The 21,878-nt window shown below is 35.1% G+C and overlaps 3 protein-coding genes across 9 annotated transcripts in view; 2 read left to right on the forward strand and 1 right to left on the reverse strand.

Annotated features, from left to right (window-relative positions):
- Positions 1-8,564, forward strand: part of Dmtn (transmembrane and coiled-coil domain 2 protein Dmtn) — a 198,103-nt gene extending 189,539 nt beyond the window's left edge. For all 6 annotated transcript variants that reach the window (XM_019043766.2, XM_019043765.2, XM_019043770.2 and 3 more), the window contains 4 exons: positions 764-1,092; positions 1,671-1,892; positions 2,595-2,910; positions 3,618-8,564. In XM_019043766.2, coding sequence (XP_018899311.1) covers positions 764-1,092; positions 1,671-1,892; positions 2,595-2,906 — 863 coding nt within the window. In that variant the 3' untranslated portion in view covers positions 2,907-2,910; positions 3,618-8,564. The remainder of the gene's footprint in view (positions 1-763; positions 1,093-1,670; positions 1,893-2,594; positions 2,911-3,617) is intronic.
- LOC109031916 (pyrroline-5-carboxylate reductase 3) lies at positions 8,547-12,798 on the reverse strand. The gene is made up of 6 exons (XM_019043771.2): positions 12,458-12,798; positions 11,723-11,793; positions 11,010-11,189; positions 10,425-10,637; positions 9,738-9,903; positions 8,547-9,286 (listed from the first exon to the last, which is right to left on the reverse strand). The coding sequence occupies exons 1-6, from the start codon at positions 12,525-12,527 to the stop codon at positions 9,171-9,173; spliced, it is 816 nt and encodes a 271-aa protein (XP_018899316.1). The 5' UTR covers positions 12,528-12,798; the 3' UTR covers positions 8,547-9,170.
- A 161-nt stretch (positions 12,799-12,959) lies between these two features.
- Positions 12,960-17,026, forward strand: LOC109031917 (GSK3-beta interaction protein). 2 transcript variants are annotated; one of them, XM_072302183.1, is made up of 3 exons: positions 12,960-12,978; positions 13,933-14,059; positions 15,079-17,026. In XM_072302183.1, exon 3 carries the CDS (start codon positions 15,102-15,104, stop codon positions 15,462-15,464), a length of 363 nt encoding a protein of 120 aa, XP_072158284.1. In that variant the 5' UTR covers positions 12,960-12,978; positions 13,933-14,059; positions 15,079-15,101; the 3' UTR covers positions 15,465-17,026. The 2 variants fall into 2 exon arrangements, with proteins under 2 accessions (XP_072158284.1, XP_018899317.1); XM_019043772.2 differs by lacking the exon at positions 12,960-12,978 and having other exon boundaries at positions 13,662-14,059.
- The last annotated feature ends 4,852 nt before the right edge of the window (positions 17,027-21,878 follow it).

Below are 21,878 nucleotides of genomic sequence, written 5' to 3' on the forward strand. Positions count from 1 at the left end.
CAACCCCTGCTCACCAGGATATCACGCAATGTTCAACACAGGCGACGCCAATCCGCCAAAATGCATGTGACGGGACGATAATTCTAACCACCTGATAACAATCGGCATGTTTACATTCACATTTTTCTTGCTCTAAGAGATATCTGTTTTGATTGACTTCGTGTTCTCCTCAATTTGTGCGCAGAAGCATCGACCATGTTGAGCAGGGATTGAATGGAATGACTTCTTTAACGAAATGTTCACCTGTGCAGTAGTATCCTTTTAGAAGTGGGAAGCTTAAAAAAATGCAAATTTCTTACACAGATTGTGAAGTTAGGAGTGCATTTCAGAGTTTGACGATGCGCTCATTGTGATTTTTGAGACATTATCCATCAGGAACAACTCTTATTTTTGCTCCAGCAAAAAGTTTGCAACATACCCATTGTGGATAGCCTCTATCAGCTGAAATTGAGATAGTAAAATAGCCTCTCTTTAACAAGAGCCAAAGGACTCAAATGATAAGACTGATTTGATAAAAAGTTAGCTATTTAAACGGAAAAAAGATGCATAATCAGTAAAAAAAAAATTTCAAAAAAAAAAAAAAAGAATGGGCAATTCTGTAAACATTTGTGGCAGCATGAAAATCTGTCAGCGAATCTAGATGGCCTTGCTGCCTAAAGTTTGATTATCCTCATCCGCACTTTATACTTCATTATGCGCTTTCATGAAGGTTTCTATGATGGTTCTTTGCAGAGTGTAATATTTTGTTTTTTATTTTGTCCAGGGAATGGAGAAAACGACTCAACAGAAGAAGAAGGAAGGACTCATCACGGAAGCGCAACTCTCCCTGGTGGCTGCAGTCTTGCCTCGGGTGGAAGCGCTGGTGCCCTGAAATTCCCCATTGGCCCAAGTGATGAAGGCAGTGAATGTAGTTCTGTCACTAGTGAAAGTATTCCTCATCCCCACTCATCTTCCCCTCATTCCAACCCCCCTCCCGCCCAAACCACCAACACCTCCACCCCTCCCCCTCCACACTTAGAGCACGTACTGGCAGAGCTCCGTTCCCAACGAGAGGAAATTGATCGATTACGCAATAAAATAGAAAATGTAACGGTAAGTCAGTTTCAGTCTGATTGACAGCAATGTAGACCATTCTTGTCTAGTGTTAAATGATCATCGTCTGTTTACAAGGCTATATACATACATATGTACATACATACAAGGCTACAAAGGCTAAACTAAGTGAATCTTTTCCCCTGCTCCCTGTTAATGTCTTTTTGTGTATATGTTCCAACAAAGCCAATAAAACATGCAAAAATCAGTGAAGAGTGTCAGAGCTATCGTTACCCAAGATCGCAACAATGGTAACAATACGTCAAGGTTGTGTCAAAAATTGCTCCAATGCTCGATTGGTTCCAATGTGGACCTGCATGTTGAGTTCTCATCGTAAAACAAACAGACTAGTCACTCCGGTCATTTTTACCTACCAGGGACACCTAAAAAATTGTCATAAGGAGCAGCTTGACAGAAAACATGCTTCGAAAATGCTTCAATTCTGACTTTTGACCGGCCGATTCGACTTCTCATAAAATTTTAAAAGTAAATTTTGAATTTCTTGGTCACTGATGCATCCAGTGATCATAACCTATTTTTGTGAGTCACATTGATAATCAGCTGCATTTATTCCTCAGGAAATGGTCTCAAAAGACATTGCAACACTGAATCACGCACTGCAAGAAGAACGTTTCAAGAGTGAGCGGTTAGAAGAGCAAGTGAACGATTTGACAGAATTACATCAAAATGAGGTAGAGAATTTGAAGCAAACAGTGTCTGACATGGAAGAGAAAGTACAGTATCAAAGTGAAGAACGGTTAAGAGATATTCATGAAATGCTGGAGTCATGTCAAACAAAGGTAAGTCTGTGATGCATCCAAACTTCAAAATAGATTTTAAAGAATTTTTCAGTCTGTGCAATGAAACAAAATACTTATAAACGATTAGTAAATATGTGAAAACCGGGAATTTTTCTGGGAAATTAATGAAATTGTTAGGGAAAAATTGAATTCCCTTTCATTTACTTCCTGCAACGTTTTAAAGTTTTGAAGAACAAATGAAGGGCCTAGAATCAAAACCTGCAATTTCCATCGCAGTGAAAAATTTGGGAATCATTTTCATTTCTCATAAGGAGCAGGTGAGTTTCTATTTGCATACTTTCTACAGAATTTTCTACTTGTTAAAGAGAAAATTCTAACAGTGTTTTATGTAAGAAGTCTTATTGATCACTCCTTTCAAAAAGTAAAACATTGGCCAAATTTTAAGACATCAAAATGGAGATTGTAGGTCTTGATCCTAGGTGCCTCAAATGTTTAGCGTTTGGGTTTTGAAGTGACAATTTTTGACCATTCCGCATAGCCACGAATGTCAGGGGATTTCACAAAAATTTGGAAGGAAAATCAAAAGAATGTTATGGGATCTCATTTTTCAAATCTGTGGCAATGGTGTGAAACCATCTATTTAGTCATTTGTCGCACATTGTGTCTCAAGAGAACATTCAGTTTATCAATAAAATGCCAAAAAAAATAATTATCCTAAAATCCATAATGATTGTGTTTCAGATCTCAAAAATGGAGCATCAGCAAGCTCAGCATCAGCAATACTTAACGTTAGAAGGATTAGACAACTCCAACGCCCGTGCAGTTGTCGTCAAACTAATCAATGTGCTACTGACTGTGTTACAAGTGATACTCCTCTTGGTCGCAACCATTGCAGGCATCATCATGCCGTTCCTTCGCACACGACTGCGCGTCCTCTCAACGATCGTTGCTCTCGCAGCCTTCGTCGTAGTTGTCAAGCAGTGGCCTGAAGTAAGGAATATAACCGAATTCCTTGCAACGTACTTCAAACAGTTCCTTTCGGTCAAACAGTAACGTGGTGAGTTCCTAGTTCATATTCGCTTTGTCAATCATAATTTTGAGAACGAAGATTTAAGTTTCAACATGCTCAATGCTATGTTGTTCAGTTTGAACTCGTTGATACATATTGTCACTATCTCTTAGCATTTAGGTAATTTAGTAATTCAAGACAACAGTTCCTGATGGTCCACGGAGGATGCTCAGAGGCTCCATAAGATGATATAGGATGGAAACTTTGCACATGTGCAAACTAGCAACTGTGACAAAAGGCATGTTTTTAGTTCCCAAATTAAAAAAAAAAAGCCTTGATCTGGTCGAGTTAAATTGAAAACTAAACGCTACTGTGATAGTCTCAGAGTATGAAAATATGGCTACTTCAATCTCTGTTATTTGATTCAGCCTCTGCACGCTGTCTACGTTTTGAACAATGAAGGACAGAGAAAAAACACTGCTCAATTCAAAAGCTTGCCAAAACGGTTGTAGTGCATGATTCGATTAACATAGACTTTGGTTTTTCTTGTGAGCGGGAAATTCAAATTTTTTGTAACCAGTGCTATATAAAACCATTAATGTCTTGGTTAGACTTGGTTAGACATTAATGACTGTTTAGGAGAGCCATAAGTATGATGTTATGCAGAACTTTTAACTTATATATGATAACTCAGTCAATTGTATATTGATAGATTGTCTTTCCACTATAGTGTAAATCAATTTTTTTTTTTTCAGATATTGTACAGATACTAAAATGAAAATGTACATGTTGAAACGTTCAGCCAATCTTTGTTTCCCGATGGAGAAGTCCCAAACCTTTTCGTAATGAAGCAATCAGCTTGTGATTTCTCCGCTCCAACTCAAAGGTACGATTATTATTTTCATATCAATGTGCTGGAAAAAAATTCCTCAATTGTAGGTGGCGCAACTAGTTTTTAATGCTATTGTGATAACAAAAAGGAAAAATTGAAGTTAATTTAATTTGCTTTTTAATTTTCCTTTAAATTGATTTTAAGTTATTCAAATTTATTTATCTTGTCAAACTCTTCTGGAACTTCGTAGCCCTTGTTTTGGGGCCGCTGTTAATTTATCATTATTGTGTTAATGAAATATTCAAGATCAAAATGAATCGTAATTCATGTTACGGTGCTTTGATGCAGTATGTTTTCACTTGCTCACAATTTCAAGTGACTGATTTTCTTGTTTATTTCCTTGCACTGGCCAATGGAGTGTTTTCTTTTTAATTGTAGTGTTGGGTTTTTTTTCTTTTTCTTTTTTTCCACACTCTTCTTTTGTGAATGAAAGACTCGGAAGCTGAAACTGCTTAATACAGTATTGCCATACTAAGGAAGAATGCTATACAAGCTTAAAAACATCGCCATATTTCTTCCAGTAAAAAGCGAATTTATCAGAAAAACTGAAGATATTTTTCTTCCTAATTTTTAGACAAATAGTCTGCAATAGCATGGTAGAGAAGCAATGCAAGTCTTCAATAATCTTGCAACTTTTGTTAGGTGATCAATGATCATGCTTAACCCTTTGATTTTTTTCCTACAATATATTCCACAATTCTTCTCTACAAACATCAGTTTATTCATTTTTTGTTTGTTTCGATAAGCTTTAAAAATGTACTTGTATTTATCGGCTTCTGTGCCTTTCATAAATAAACTCACTTCACCCTTGTAATGAATTGACTAGCAGTAAATATTGCAAACTGGAATAGCTCATATCTCTGCTACAATGCAAATTCCACTTGGTGCGTTATTTAGATAAAAAAGTAATCTACACCATCGCTGAGAAACTTCTATGATATTTTATCTCTTTGTAAAGCAAATGTTATGAAAATTTCTAGCAAATAAAAAAGAAATCTGGAAAAAAAGGAAGTAATAAAACGTTTAAATGGAGGTATCTGTTTTCAGAGTTTTGACATTAGATCCTGCCCATCTTCTCCTTTTGAATTTATGAATATCTATTAATTTAAGAATCTTAATTTTTCTTACTAAATTTTGGACGGATGATTTTTTTTTATTCTTTGATGTGTCACCCTCATTTACTGTCTTGGTTTCCAAATAGGATCCTCATTTATCTATTCTCATTCTCTCTATTGCCAAAATAAAAACTGGAGACTCAGTGATATCTTAGCTGCATACTTTTACTTTTAACCCATTTTGTTTGTGTTCCATCAATGACTCATGGAAGTATGTTAAATCGATTGAAGATAAGGTTTGATTCTGTTGTTTTTCATTTCCATTTTTTCTGAGTTTCCAAATCTGATAAAGTTCAAGCTTTGAAGAGTTAATTGCTTATTTTTTGGCTTAAAATTTGGGTTCTATCGACCATCTTGTTTTTTATCTTTACTTTTCCCCCGTTTCTTTAAAGGGAAACTTTTAAATTACACTAAATGGTCCTGGTTAAATAATGGAAAGTTCCATTAATTTTACCGAAAACCCTCTACAATTTTCCCAAACAAGCTTGAAAGATTTTGTTCTTTGTTGTAAAAGTATGAAAATGTGAAGATAAATAATCTCAGAGTCCACGCCACTTAAGTTCATGCACACTTAAACTACTTAAAAAGTTTCAATTGATAAATGCTTGCGAAAGAACTTTTCATATTACTCAGAAAAAAAAATAATTTGGAATTACTGAGTCGCTGCGGCTTTAAAACCCTTGTCATGACTATCAATTTTGCCAAACTTAGAATATCACATGCATATATACTAGCAAACTACAGAATATTGCTAACATCCTAGCAAAGTACTCTCGTCTTTGAAGATCACCCATTTCACCTTTTGGAAACTGAGCGATTTTCATAGTGAAATTTTATTTTATTTTGGTTCAACTGAACATGTTGATTCCTGAAAAAATTGTGAGTTGTTGAATATTGTTACATTCTTTGTCTCTAGTCGTGTTAAATTCTTCCCTTCCAAAATTGTTCTCTCTATTTTTTGTGAAATTTCCCCCTTTTTCTCTTCGTTTTGTAACTTGAGCACTGAAGTTGGCCCGATTGTTGCTTGTGCTAGTTGTAGTCATTCCTGCTACACTCTAATTTTGAAAACTTGTTCAAAACAAAGTTTCTGTCATAAGATCCGCTCGATAGTAATAACGTTTGTTGGGGAAAAAAAGGTTCGCAGTACGGGCCAATTCTCACCCATGTCAAACCAAATCAATTGCTCATATAATGGAAATGTGCTAAATTAGCAAGGCTGCCAATAAAAGAAGTAAAAAAGGGAAAAATGTGTTTACAGAGGCGTCTAAACTCACTATTTTGTCTCACATTTGGCAGTCTTTGCATTCACCCCTTATGGATGCTAAAAGCTGTCATCTTCTACCCATATTTGCAGATTAAATTATTTAAGATGCCTTCCCTTTTACGCACATCTTTCTTCAGAAAGAACAAAATTTAATATTTAAATAGTGAAAATGCTTGGAAATGGATCGAATTTAAAAGAAAGGAACTAAATATACCTTTTCAAAAGAGTTGATTTACGTATTCTTAAGTGGATTTAGGTATTCAAACTTAATTCAATGTATTTTGGATGACCACCACTGAAATTTCAAACCCACTATCTCTTTGGAGGTTACTTTGAAGTTCAAAAAGTTCACTTTCTAGAGCTAACGGTGGGTGCTTTAGGAACTTTTAACAAGGATTGATTCATTTAGATCAATGATGTTGTTTTTGGCAATTTATTTGGCTTTTGTTTGAAGCAGAGCCTAAAAAATCCAAAAGAAACTGAAACTCAACCGAAGTTCTGCCCTATTCTGCAGCTATTCACTTTGGCTATTTTCTGTTGGATTCGATCCATTCATCTTTAAAATATTTTTAACACTGGCTCTCAAATGATTCATGGATGTCTACATTCGGGGGAAAAAATGGCTTAGCCCTTGCTAAGTGCCACTGGCTGATGAAGTATTTTAAATAAGATTTTGTAGATCTAGGTGTCAGTTGTTATTATTTAATGCTTGCTTGAATACCCACTTTTTGTAACGATAGCCAAGCTTTTATCTTGCCTTTCAAAAATGATTTGCATTTTGTATCGTATTTTTTAATTTTGTACATAATTAGGTACGGGTCAATTAATTTAATGTGTCTTGGATTGCAATGACTCATCAGAAATCACATTTAGATGCAATCAAATCACAGAACATGGTATCTTTAGAAAATCACCATGAAAAATTCTGCCCTCGACTGCTGGAAAATGACTTCTTGAATTATTTTTGAGACCCTCTGACAATTAGAAAAGATGTCTGACTAAGGAGTTTAAAGTCAATGTAAAATGTTTTCTCTCAATCAGCTATCACGCCTCTCTTTACAAATAACGCTACAACAAATATTCTCTTTTTCTCCTCAAATTTCTGGTAAATTTCTTAAAGATGTTTTTTGGACTCTAATTTGTTGTAATCTTTGTCCCTTCTCTAAAGTCATGTCCAAAAAAATCTATCACTGAATAATTTTTTGAGGATTACTGTTCCAAGTAGCAGTAATTTTCCAAGGAAGTTGCAATCGTAGTCAAAATGACTGCGATTTTAACAACAAATCATGAAAAGTACGCAAAACTTACGTCAATAATACTAACTTTGCAAAAACCAAAAATGACGATCTTTTACTCTGAAGAAATACAAAACATAGACTATCATATTCTTTTAGTGTAAAATTTTATCTCAACAAAAATACTGGAAGTTTTGTAGTGTAACAAAAGAAATGAGGCGAAAATTGTATGAAAGTGTCAACACTAATTTTGAACAGTTGTATTAATATTAACGCTGGTTTCTGTATTGAAACCAGAAATAAAAGGTATCACGAAACAATGATATCAACCAAAAGCAGGAACATATTCTATTATTCTACATTTTTTCTTCAAACGTCAGGCAGTGTCTCATCCAATCCTCTCTCATTAGCCCGTGAACACTCACTAATTATTCTCGTACACCAGCTTTAACACTCTGTTTAAGCCATAGTTTTCAGTCAATTTCTGTACATAATATCTTAAAAATAATGAATTTGTGTATGTATGTACTTTATGTATTATACTTGGATTTATGTAAAAGTACCTTTTGAGTTGCTGTCAAATATTTGATTTCAGTGAAATCTAAAATTGTAAATTTTACTATTTTATTGTCATAGCATTTTAATTAATTGTTTTGAGATTCCTTTTTTATGACTCATGCTTTCAAAGTAAATGTCTTGTCCTAAGGAGGAAAATCTGAATTCACAAAATTGAAAAAATCTGAATCACGAAATTATTACAAAGTAAGCTTGAATTTATCCACAAAATATGAATTTATATTGTAATTTTGATTCGTTATTGTTTCGCATTTCCCTCTGAACTGTTTTTCTGAATTACTCAAACCTCTTAATCTGTACTTTGCTCAACACAGGGTTGTATTTCACCCCAGAAATTTGCGTGTTTAAAATGTTTCACAGCGTCAAAAATTATTCCAAATCCATTTTACTGTTCTTCATACTTCAATACAACAGATTTGAAACTAGGATTTCTCTCCTTGGGAGGACGAAGCCATTAAGTGGGAAATAGCTCTTACATGACATCACAAGTAGATATTGCTGTGGAAGAAGAAATAAGTTGATGTTTTCTACTGTTAGCATATGTGCTTTTCTTTGAATTTAATTTAAGTTATATGAAACCTATTCAATGAATTATTAAAACCTCTGTGATATTGACTATATTTGGTTGATTTTTTCCTTTACCTTTACAAAATCAATTTTCTCCAGAACAATAAAGTAGAAAAAAATCAACATTTAACAATACGGTCACTTTTGTTTGAATAAAGCCAATACGTTTCTATTTTGTAACAATGACACCGATACATTTGGCAGTATCGATGTTGAGACTCCCAAACATAGCATTTTGGTTTTGCATGGATGCAGACCTCCTTTGGCACTTCATTTTTTAAAAGGAAAACTACTGAACTTCGATTCTGTAAAACTTTCATGATTTTTCTTGCCTACGGGAAGAAAATTCTATGAAAACTTCGAGAAATTATGTTGGATCGTTCTCTGTAAAATAAATACAATTAGAGCAGGGATTTTAAAACGTGACAAAGGAGTTATGTGGTTTGAGAGTTTTACCATTGATATGGAATTGCGTCACTTATTTTTTTTCACAGAGCAGGATGCATTTGGAGGCTCTTTTTTATCTTCCATTTTCCTTTTTTTATTGGTGAAGTACACAGTTTGAAAAATTTTCATAAAGTAACTCTTAATCCTATTATCACAGTTTTAATTCCAGGTCAGGCTTTGCATTTGCGACTCCTCATCTCTTTTAGAGACTATCATTGAGAGGTCTTCGCCATTTCTTTGCATTTTTTTGTCGCTTCTTCCAGGGCTGTAATTACGGCTGCCCTGAGTCCCCCTCTCTCAAGCTGGTATAGTCCTGCTGCTGTAGAGCCTGAAATAAAAAAGATTAAATCCGTTTACACAACCGCAATACTTCAAGATATTCAAGGTTGAAATATTTGAAAGACACATAATTCTAAATGATACATATTAGTCCAGAGGAAGCTGAACTACATTTCTTCTTGCCTACGCTCCTGGTGTATTTTATTTTTTTGTACCAAAAACTAAGTAGTATTAAGCCTTGAGACTTTCATGAATTTTTCCAATATTAAATAATTAAAGTGCAGAATGCTGCTTAGTTTTCGGTTAAAAAAATTAAACACTAGTAAATTTTAGGCAACGTGTAATGTACTTAGTAATGCTATTCAATTATTCCTGAAAACATTGAAAATTTGAACTTTCAGGCAGAACTATGTATTTTGAAAAGTAATGTCTTTAATCATTGCAACTAAGGCTCTTTTAAGAAAGGGTAAAAATTAATGCAATTATTCTGGGAAACCTACCTCCAGGTGATGTTACATCATCTTTTAATTTGCCAGGATGACTTCCAGTTTCTAGCACCATAGTTCCAGCACCTTTGACAGTTTGGGCGGCAAGTTTATACGCTAGGTCCCGCGCAAGTCCCATTCGCACAGCCCCATCTGCAAGAGCTTCAATCATGACGTAAATCTAGAATTAATTCAAATGTTTCCATTAAAATCAACCGTAAAGGTCATTATGCTACTTTGCTCTAGGAAAGTTGCTCTTATGAAGTGCTTACAAATATTGGCAAACTATATTAATTACCATTCCAAGAGTAAACCCCAATAATAATCCAACTGTGTAGCTGAAAGAAAAGAAGAGGAAGTAAAATCAAATTGTGTGTTATTTTGTTGTTCACAAGATTGTTTGGTTTTCTTTACATTTGGTCTGCTTTACAAATCATTTGGATATAATGGAGAGCAAATGTAAATTTATTCAAATTATCAAACGAAATAAGTTGACCGATGAGGGGAATAATTGGATATTCTTATTAATGATTCTCCGATGAGGCAATTTCTTATTAGAAACAAGTTTCTATCAGTATACTGAATTTTCAGAAGAACTCAGAAAAGCACTTAGAATAGAGATAATTTTATCTTTCTTATGGAGGATCTTTTTTATGGTCTCGGAGCAATTTTTGTGACTTGAAGCTTAATGTTAAATCTTACATATGCCGGGCCGGATCCACTTAATGCTGTCACTGGATCCAAGTCATACTCCTTGACCTCCTCACATGTACCGATGGCAGCCAACAATTTTTTTGCGATTTCTGCATCGTCATCCTTGACTGACGAACCCCTGACGAATACAGATGCGCCTTCCCTCACCAGGGCTGGTGTGTTTGGCATCACTCTGATAACGCGAGATTCGGCTGGAAGGTTCTGGGAAGAAATTTTCAAAAAAAAACATTGTTAAAATGTGTTATGAAGAATTTTATGGGTATCAATTAGACGAAGACACTAATTCTTTAACAGATAAATATTGCTTATAATACTTATTTGTGATCTCGCTTTAGTATTATTCTCAGTCCAACATCAAGGAGCTCATATTTTTGGTCAGTCTGAATCAGTATTATTTATTCCACAAAGTTAGTGTAAGTTGATCCCCACTATGTTTTTTTCTACTTCTTAATGATACCTTTTCCAATTAACTACATATGTCAAGCTTTTTGTCCATGGATATTTTCTCTATTTTCTTTTAACAAAGACTGAAATATAGTTTTTCTGCATCAGATAATGGAAGAAGCACTTTACCTGCTCAAGAGTTTTTAAAGTTACGCCCATGGCAACAGACAGGAACAAATTTTTTGGTGTTACCACTGATTTAACATCCTGTAAAACTGTTGGAATCACCAGCGGTTTTGTGGCTAGGAAAATGACTTCTGACTGCTTGACCACATCTTTGTTGTCGAATGTAGTTGGTATGCCCAGCTCCTGTTGCAAAGGGAATACATTTAAAACAATCAGAGAGAGTAAGTCAGAAACAGTTTTAAAATCCAATCAACATTTGACCTAACTATTTTTTTTACTGAACTGAACTTTACTTACTTAATTATTACGTAATTTAACTTCCCTGAGTTAATGTTTTACAGAAAAAGGGATTTCTCGTCGGACTTTTTTAGTCATTGCTAGGTACTAATCCTATCAATTTTCTCAGTCAAACGAAAAAAAATGTTCCCTACTTTATCAAATACCTGGACTGCATTGTAGGAACGACCCATATCAATCACCTACATGAGTTTGTTTTACTTTACCATTTTAGGTCAGAGAGGTAATATATTTCTCGCTATTTAGTTTTACCCAGAAGTTCAAGGTACAATTTTAACTATCAGAGGGAAAATTAAGTTGCTTGAAGTCAGCATCATATCAATTTTTTTTCCACGCACTTTTTTTTTTAAATTTCACCCATGTACATCAAGGTAAGTAAGTACTTTGGACAAAATTAAGGTTTCTAGATTTGCAGTTACCTTTAGGCCCTTAAGGCTCACTGTGTCTTGTGGAATGCAACTTGCTAGAATATTTTCATTTTTGGTCAGTCCTGAAAAAAGGAATGCGATTGTTTGTAAATGATGCAATACAGGAAAACTAAGCCACCAATGTCATGATCAATTTGAGTTGCACAATGTGGCACATATGAGTTGAAAGCCCAAAAAGATCTTTGATTCCAATACCTATCTTGAGCCTATTGATAATTATTTAAGAGAGGCAGAGTATGAATGAGTATGAAGAGAAAAATGAAAAATACATAAAATCTACGAAACAATCACAACTTCTTTTAATGGATTACGGTCCTTAAACCTTGAAGTCAACACTGAAAGTTATCACATCTTAAAGTATACCTACTAGAATCCTTTTACTTAATTCAACTGAAACCATGAGTGATTATTACTTTTCTAAGCATTAATTTGAGTTTTTTGTGCTTTGAAAGTTACTCTGATGCACTTGGTCAACAGCGTACCAGGATTTTTAATAGCACTGACAGAGGAACATATTGAGGTGCACTTGGATGGGATGCAGGAAATTTCAGCTATAGATACGTCTATGAAAAAATCATTAATTCTCATAGGTCGACCATAGAAAATTAATTATTCAAACACTTAGTGACACATAATAGCCTCAAAATTAACTGTACTCTTCATATTGTGTGAGTTAAAATGAAATTTTCGACCAAAATTATATCTTAAGAAGAGGAGTCTGATTACCTGCCGATACGAATCCTTTGGCCATGGCCTGGGCCATTTTCCCACCTCCAATAAATCCAATCCGCAACATGTTTGAAGGAACAATGCACTTGAGAGTTTTACAGTAGTTCACTGCTCACCTCGTTCAACCTTCGAGTGTGTTATCATCAGCCAGGTTTCAACATTCCTGATAAAAGATAGCTGAGAGTTTGCTTCATGCAAAGAAGTCAACCGATAAGTTGAAAATAATATTTACTGCCTGCCCCCACTATCTTGTGATTAAAAATTGAATAAAATATGGTTACACCGCTCCATGATTCTGCAGAGTCCCTCTCCAAATCAAATGAAGTTTGCCATGATCCCCTCCTTATCAGTTCAGCCGTATAGTTGCCTGGTGCCTCTTCTGAAATTACTTTTTGTCATTTTTTGCCTCTGAGTAAGAATACATAGCTAATTTGAAAGATAATTTAATTTACCCAAAAGTAATGCCTAGCTCATGTGCACCTAGACTGATTAAATTGCTGATCTGCAATCATCGTTGAGTTAGTAGATGTTAAATTTAATATTTTCTCTCTCTCAGACATGCACCTTCACAAAAAGTAACAACCACACAGATCTGCACTTGTTTATAATATTTAATACGATATTTTACACTGTCTCAATGAAATTTCAACCGATTAAAAGCATGATACTCACTTTGTAAATTCTTGCATCATTCAAGTTGTTATCCATCCAAGTGGCTGCTCTTTTGACAACTCTTAGAAATAAGAAAACATAATTCATAACTTTCAGTAATCAAAATAGATACCCACAGGCGCCCTTAGGATATCAATCGCTCATTAATGAGGTAATATGAGTTTTATCAACACCAACTGAAGCTTATCAGTTCCAAAATTATCTTTCTCATAGTAGGTATCTACGACCTTCACCCTTTTAAATTATGATTTACACTTTCTTTACACTGAATCAAATTGGATAAATATCCTAAGTATTTTTGCATCTGTTTTTTTCCACTAAACTTTACGCTTGATCAAAAGTATCTAAAATATTTGTGCCCTTTCCTCCCCCCCGCAGCAATCGGAAGGTTGGTTGTCTCCCCGTCAGTTTGAAAATTCGCGGTTAAATAATTATGAATCCGACCACGCCCTGAGAGCGCTAGTGTACCTTTTGTTTTGTTTTGTTTCGTTTTGCATATAGACGCTATTAGTGGCGACGTCATCATAGGGATTCTCCATTATATCGAATTGGATCCAAACAATAACATTGGCATAACCTCTTTCAATGCTACCAGTGCGAAAAAATCGATATATATCGCTTTTTTGTGACGTTGCACTAATAGCGTCTATGAGGTTAGGAGTGATAATGTTATCATCAAGTTATCATTACATACCCTCATTATCGTCGCTTTTATTTGTGCCTTTTCATCTGTGACTTTTTCATTTATTTGTTTCCAAGTATTTCATTGTCTGCACTGCCAATTATCTTCTAAATTGTAGATAATGAAGGTCACTTGATCTTTAATACTGGCCGACCAACGTTGTTCATTTTGCAACATTTTTGCTTAGGCGTCATAGTGTTTGGGCATCAAATTCAAAGGAGGACGATACATTTTGCTTTGTGGATGTAAGTATTTATGAGGAAGTAATTTTTTTACCAACCTGTTAACACTTATCAGGAGTGCTAGGATTAGGGATGGACGAATATCAAATTCAAATGCGATTAGGTATTGGAATATTTGCAACTTTTTGATTGCGATTATTTGAGAAATCGGATCTTGCGATTTCAAATACTTGGAAGCCAATAGTCAAATATTTCCGATTATTGCTTCGACTTTTGATTTTTTTAAAAAAATTACTCATTTTTTCAGTCATAGATAGCTTGCACAAGCTCTAATATTCGCACTTTTGGAAAAGTATTTCCACACGATGGACTTTTTCGAACTAAACTGGTGGTACTTGGTCTGTAGGGTATGAAGGTATAGAGGGTCCAACCTTCAAATTTCGAACTATCGCAGGGGAAGTAATAGATAATGGCAGGTTTGCCATTTCGAATATTAATTGAATATTCAACTTCACCAAAATTTGATTGTGCGATGCGATTATCTTGGTGCCGATGACTCGGATGCCTCAGCACCCCAGAAATTCTGACAAGTGGCTCAGGGAGCCCCGGCAGAACTCCTCTAGGGGCCCCCAAATCTTGATAAACCCATTGATAGGAAGACCTTAGGTTAGCTAGGGGAGCTCCTATCCGAGAGTATGGGTTTTCTGGGACACCTGTTTTTCCTCAACAAAACTCAGCTTCTGTCAATTTTAGATTTTGAAACTCCAGGCAACAGATGCCTGGGCGCTCAATCAAGACAATGGTTAAAAGGCACCTGTGCTCAGATTAACTAGCTTGCACCCACAACTTAAGCCCATAATAATTTATAAAGAAATCAAATGAGTTCCAAGTAAGTTTTTGAAACATTGAAGGCAAATAATTACATTGGAATACATTTAGCAACATGTTGTACAGACAAAGCGAATTGAGCAAGAAGATAAAATGGAGTCTAAGAACCACAGAAATAAACCCATCAACTCAATATCTAGCTCTCCTCCTTATCAGTAACCTTTGTTTTCATAGCTGCTTCTATTTTTTTCCAGGTGAATGCTATGCACTCGGAGAGATGGAGGAACCAATGGACTGGCCCTCTGAGGGGAAGTATGTTATCAACGAAGTGAAAGATTTCGTTCGAGATATTGCAATTTCTAGCCTGGAGAGTGAGCACAATGATAAGGTCTATCTTAACGCTACTACAGCCGAGGGGGACTCATACTGCATTGAACTTTGTCAGCTTGGGTTCCGCGTGGTCTCAAAACAGTTCGATACTATCAGTCCAGAGGTCAGTGAAGAAAGTCAGTGGTATGACACACCTTACGCACTTTTCAACTCTCTCAGTCCCATGTTCAATAAGCTCTTCTCGCAGAAGCTAGCGGAAAAGTTGCAAAACCTCCAGCGTGAAAATGGAGACGGGACAGAATCAGATTGACATGGTAACAGTTTTCAGTGTTGGTTTTGTTATGGTGGTTTACGTCTTGTCACAGTTCTTTTTCTGTGACTATGTCTTCAACTCGATAGCGGAAAATCCGGTACGGAAGAGTGAAGCGTTGTAATCACGATGTGATTGATTTTGTCATTAAATAACATCTTTATCTCAGAGTAATTGTGATGATTACTCTCAAACGCATTTTTATCAGTTGACATGTAGATATTTCAGTTATTTATCAACCTGTGACTAGAGTTATGTAATATGAGCAATGTTGTGAATAGAATTGAAGCAGTACACCTCCTTATCACACGCACTCATGATTTCTGATTCAAAAAAAGTTGAAACATAAAAGGTCAAAATGGTATTTTTGTTAATATTAGCCATGACCTTTTTATTGTAAATGTCTTCTTCTAATGGTGTGCCAAGATTTGTGTGATAACAGTTCGAGTCTTTCACATTTCATATCCATTCTTCGAGTAAGCTCACTAAATATGTAAGTCACTTTTTTACAAATTTTGGCAATACATTTGTACCTTCTTAGAAAAATTGATAGTGTAACCAGTAGCACTCAATCACTGTTAAGCATTCATTATGGTCTCCAAAAAGTCTCCTAGAAGTGAGTGCTGAATCACACTTTACTCTTAAATAAGTAAACATCAGAATTTTCAGATTTGAAAATTATCAGGCCTAAAATTTATTAGGTGCCAAACTTACCACATCAACTTTTAGAATAGCATCCGATTAGCAATGGATGATATCACTTTTGATGAGCCATTCTCAATTTACTTGTTAAAAGTAGTTTCTGTTCTAATGATTGTCTCCTCCAGCATTTTGTGGGTGATGTGCTAAATTTTCATTTCAAGCTGCAGTTTCTTTTTGCTGATTTTTATCAATAAATTTTCTTTTGTAATTTCATTAATTCAGTATAAAGAGTATGTTATTTTCAAGATTCTCTACATATCCTGGTATGATGGTGGATGAATCATTCTTGATGTACATGATGAAAATATTTTCTATCAACTTAATTGCTTGTTGCAATATTTTTTGGACAATCTCATGAAGTGTCTCAGTGTATCGCTTCAGCCATAGCACAGTTTTCCCCCATCATGAATCTTACGTCTAAATCTTCTAGCCATACCCAGAATGAATGAAATTCAAGATGGCTCCAATTTGCTGCCAATTTTGTTAACTGTCAATTTGGAAAATTTAAAAATTTTGTTGAAAATAATTGAAATATGAGCCCACCCAAACCCCGCTTCAAGGGGAAGCAGCTGTTTTGTCAATGTTTTCACATGACAGATTCAAATCTGTGTACTCATTACCCCCTCCAGTTGTTAATTATACAGTTATGATCCTTGCTATTTATTATATATATTATATAATACCCGCATCCCCAGATTTGTCTAAAAAGGCATTATTATGAAGTTTGTCTTTACTTTTTTTCTATCTCTCATCTGCTAATTGCTTGAATATCCTTTGAAAAATGTAAACTTCATTTTATACAATATTGTAACTAATTTTCCACTTGCTGCTTGAATAAATGGCATTTTTTACAAAGTTCAGCAACTGATTACTTCCATTACTGTTCAATTCTTCAATATTGCTCTTACCTCCAAGTAGAAGAGGGTAAGCATGCCAAACGAATAAAGCGATTTCCTTCATGAAGATGAGAGGTCTTGTAAATATAATACTCCTAAAGTGATCTTGCCTCCATTTTGTTTATTTAATTTTTTTTATAATTTTAAGGCATAATGATTCATAATGTAATTTCTCTTTGAATTATAAACGTTGATCCCCTTTTTGAAGTTCAGTCAGAAATAGCCAAGTGACTGAGTTAAACTACAAAAATACAATTGGCAGGCACAATACCAGTTTTAATGTGGCAATTTTCTTTCTAGATCACAGGAAGAACTTGGAGGACGGGGTACATAAAAAAAAAAAGTTAGAAAAGTTGATATAATAATAATTTTAAATGTCTCTAGTCTTAAAGTATATTCATTAAAAACTCCACCCCTAATATCTAATTTTTAAGCACCTAAAAGTGAGGTTGAACTTGATTTCCTTCTTTTAAAGCTTCATGTAATTTTAAAACTTTTAAGTAACATGTATTTCTTGAAATAACAAAAAATGCACTTATGCACCTTGTCCTCCAAGCCTGTCATATATTCGTGTAAAAAGTATCCATTCTGCAGTATTTTAATAGGCTTGTCAGGGAGGAGGATTTTCAAAATTCCCTCTAATACTAAATTCGATAGAAAATTCTTTTGCGAATATTTTGATACTCAATGTACATAAAAAATGAGACAACATACAGACTAAGAAGGATTAAACAAACATATACCTAACTAAAAAAAAAATTACGAGTATCCCTTGTGTGAAAAAAGTTCAGATTTTTTTTATATGTCAATTTTCTAATTCTGGAGAAATTGGTGTACTTACACCATGTAGCATAGGTTGTACAATCAATGGATGTAGGTATTGAAATGATGTTGCAATTTTTTTTACCATGAAAATGCGATATCTTAACATAATTTGGTCATTGAATGCCCATTTCAACGATCAATTAAGTAAGTTCCATATGCAAGCCGGAAAGGTAGGCAATTTGCAATGCAAAAGTGATAGCAACTTGCAATGATGCAAGCTGCAATCAATTATCAACGAGAGAAGCCCCTTCAATTAGTGAACAGACAACATACATAACACACCGATACCCAAGCATTTTGAATCGTGTCCAGACGATTTTTTATCGACTTTCGCGAACAAAATACAATCGATGAAGCACGAGCTGATAAAATGTGTCAATATTGACATTACACTGCACAGCTTCAACATAATCATTTCAACAAATTAATTTTCAAAAATCATAACGACCCAGTTTAAACAATGCAATATCATTTATAATCCTCAATAGAAGGAGAAAACAATCGACATAGAATCGGTCAAGAGGCACAGATAGAACTCAGCACTAAAACTCAACAGTAATATTGGATGTTTATAATACCCGGGATCCAGGTGGGTGGGTAGGTAGATATTCCTTACTGAAAATTTTTCAAGGTTTGAAAAAGGGTAAACTCATTTCAGTGTCAAATATATGGATCGATTTCTTGAATTAAGAAAAAATATATTTTTGTTTTATTTTATTAATTTTTTTTTAAAATTAAATTTAAATACTTACCCGTACTTCTTCCGCGTGGTGGTGCCTATCGAAAATCTGGGACTCCCAAACAAAACTGGAGAGAAAATTTCAGGTGAAATTTTATGAAAAAAACTATGAGAGTCGTTCCACTATCCGTCTGTATCAGTACCCTCATACAGAATTTTTGGGAGCTGTCAAGATTTTAAAAGCTGAGCAAGCATTAATTAGATTTGCTCTTAACCAGTGAGCTGCAACTAGGTATACTCATTGAAATATGATTAGCATCTTACTCTCTTCCCAATATCAACTGCCAACACACTATTGAGGCTCTAATTGACATTCATTCCCACGCAGATTAAATTTTTTGCTGCATTATGTACGTATCCACCTTCTACATGTGAAACTGCTCTCATAATTTAATTAACACCTTCCATCCAAAGAAGAAAAGGAGGGGAGGAAGATACACAGGGAAAAAGAGGAAAAGTAGCCATAAAAGGGGGACGATTACAGGAAAATAGAAAGGAGGAGAAGAGGGATGATGAAAGAAAATTCGTACCCGGTTGCCTTGGCCAATGATTTGCCTAGCCGGCTATGCAAAATGACTGTCGTGACGCACGAATAGTGGTATCAGAATTTTGCATTAAGATTACGGAGCGATTTGAAGGCGCTCTTCTGTAGCCCGTTTGAGTGGCCCTGCACAATGATGTTGACCAAAAATGTTCATAATTTTGGTGTTTTCAATTGAGCCGTAGTTTTGAAAAATGCCCGAAGAATATTATTTTGATTATTAAATAAAAGGTTTTTTTTTGTTTTTTCATGTTAGTCTCATTTAAAAAAGGTGAGTTTAAACGCCTGGTTCAGATTGTGGGTTTTAATTGTTCTTGCTTTTGGTCTGCGTATTCTTATACAAAACTGATTGTGAGTGAGTCGCCGTTTACAAGGTCGCAAGTTAGGTACTCGAAAGCGCTTGTGAATTCAATAAGTTCCGCACGGGAAAAATGAGCTTTCGTCGGTGAATTATGAATAATCCGAATGGACCACTAGACAAGGTACGAATTTCAGCATTCTGATACATGCTAATCAACCAAAATTTCACGTAAAACACGATACGCACAACGAAAATTACAAAAATTAACTCCTTACGAAGCTATTTAGTGATTCTTGATGCGTGAATTCAAACCACCCGCTCATGAAAACTCAATGCTCTACGTGATTCACATCGAGCGCTAAACGTTATCATGGCAGTCTCTGCTATATAAAAATCTGGCAACCTCAATCTTGACACTCTGGATCGGCTATAGCAAATTGCTTGTAATTTAAACAACACGTGGTGGGAAATGTATATTGCTTGACTGAGAGGCTTGCTGAAACCGATGTAGTGCTCGATTTGACTCGCGTAGAGCTTTGAGTTTCTTGTGAGCGGGCAGTTCAAATTTCTCATAACCAATGTGAAATAAAAACGTTAATATCTTCTTTAGGAGTTGGTTTCAGTAATTTTCGTTGCACGAATCGTGTTCTACGTGAAATTCTTGTTAAGAAACATGTATAAGATTGTTTAAATTCGTACCTTGTCTAGTGGTCCATTGAAGAGAAGGTACTTTTTCCACTGGTCCATTTGAAAGGCGTAAAGCGTGGGTGGATGGAGCAATGGAACATGGCTGTCCTCCGGGTTTCTACAGGCAATATAACGAACACATATTGATGGCTGTAGGTTTCTAACGGTATACATGCCAAAGTGTTGTAGGAAAAATAGAGAAAAAAATATAGGTAACCTATATCATTTTTTGAGGGTCCAAACAGAGACGATATGTTCTGGAGACTCCGCACTGTCTTCTTACCTACCTATGTTGTAAGAGTTACTCAAGGAAGCCAATCAAGGAAGTGAATCAGATAATTCTCTGATTCACTTATTGCTATTATATGCTCACGGTATTGGATCAACTGTTAAGCTTCTAGACAAGTTTTATGTATGAAAAAACTCTATTTTTAATCTTAATGATCAACAGAAAGTTCAAAACGATAATAATTGCAGACATGAACTCGTGATCAAATGTTATTTTCTTACATACAATGCTTGATCTGACCATATGAGATGGTTTCAGGACACTTTGTCAACGATTTTTTTGTCCGCGCACCTTTTTTGTCCAGTAATTTACGCCCACACGTAAAATAAGCAACAGTGACTTGGTCCAAGCGTTATATTTTAGTCGGATTGTAAAATTATATTGACAATATGGAAATGAGAAATTGAGAGAGAAGGAGGTGTTGTTATGGTTGCTCATTTTCTAAATGAAATGTTATTACTTTCTCTTTTTGAATCATCTTTCTAAATTGTTATTGGTGAATATTTGGTTTTATTTCTACTCGTATGTATAGGTACTTTTTTGTATTTTTTTTTTATTTTTTCTTCACGAAATTATTACTTTATTTTGAAAGCATTTATATTTTTAAAACGTGACAAATATTTGTAAAACCTTTTCCGAGCGACATTAATCTCGATAAGCCGCAGTTGTGCCGACAAAAACTGCAAAAATGAATAAAAGAGGGAAAAAAACCAAGAAGCACCTAATCTTTAGTTTTAACCCATTTGTACATCGATCTTTTAGAGTCAAATACGTCAAGTTTTGAGCGTTTCGTTGCGCGTACACCTCGCTGCAGCACAATAAAAGCACAAAATGTACCTAAAAGAAAAAATTAAAGTGCTTTGGAAATCATTTTTGACACGGAGCCACCAATATTTAAAAAACACACATTATATTATTATTCTCCTTTGATAAATTGATACATATTTTTCCCCCATCAATTTAAATGAGAATAATCAATGCAGAGCGTGCAAACATTTCAAAATCCTGAGTTAAAAAACGCTGACTATGCGAGTATAAATATTAAAGCCTAACAGAGCGGAGCGGCGCGCGGCGTGCTGCCGGCGCGAGAGGCTCACTAGCGCCTACAAACCTAAGTGGATACTTCACGCATTGCGCAATGCTTGAAGTATCCACTTAGGTTTGAAGGCGCCAACGCGCGTTTTTCGCTGGCCGCCCGCCTGCCGTGCGGCGGCGCCTGAAGCAACTATTTCACAACAGAGGTGTTGCACAGTATTATACGAAATTAAACGTATTAGGAATGACAGGCATCCTTTAAAAGTACAGATCTTTCCACGCAAAATAAATCAAGATACTTATCGTACACTGGAAAAATCTAAGAGCATTTAGCTGAGGCAAATATAGAGGTTTATCCGGTTCAGGTATGACAAGGTGGGAATTCCTTGAAAGATAATT

Source organism: Bemisia tabaci, chromosome 7 (assembly GCF_918797505.1).
Source record: "Bemisia tabaci chromosome 7, PGI_BMITA_v3".
Classification (NCBI taxonomy): domain Eukaryota; kingdom Metazoa; phylum Arthropoda; class Insecta; order Hemiptera; family Aleyrodidae; genus Bemisia; species Bemisia tabaci.

Excerpts from the sequence above, each read along its gene's own strand:
- LOC109031916 (XM_019043771.2), bottom strand. The coding sequence starts at position 12,527 with ATGTTGCGGATTGGATTTATTGGAGGTGGGAAAATGGCCCAGGCCATG. Across the intron at positions 11,190-11,722 it reads TGAGCCTTAAGGGCCTAAAG|GAGCTGGGCATACCAACTAC; the intron begins GTAACTGCAAAT and ends CCTTTGCAACAG. Across the intron at positions 9,904-10,424 it reads GTGGATCCGGCCCGGCATAT|ATTTACGTCATGATTGAAGC; the intron begins GTAAGATTTAAC and ends AATTAATTCTAG.
- LOC109031917 (XM_072302183.1), top strand. The coding sequence starts at position 15,102 with ATGGAGGAACCAATGGACTGGCCCTCTGAGGGGAAGTATGTTATCAAC.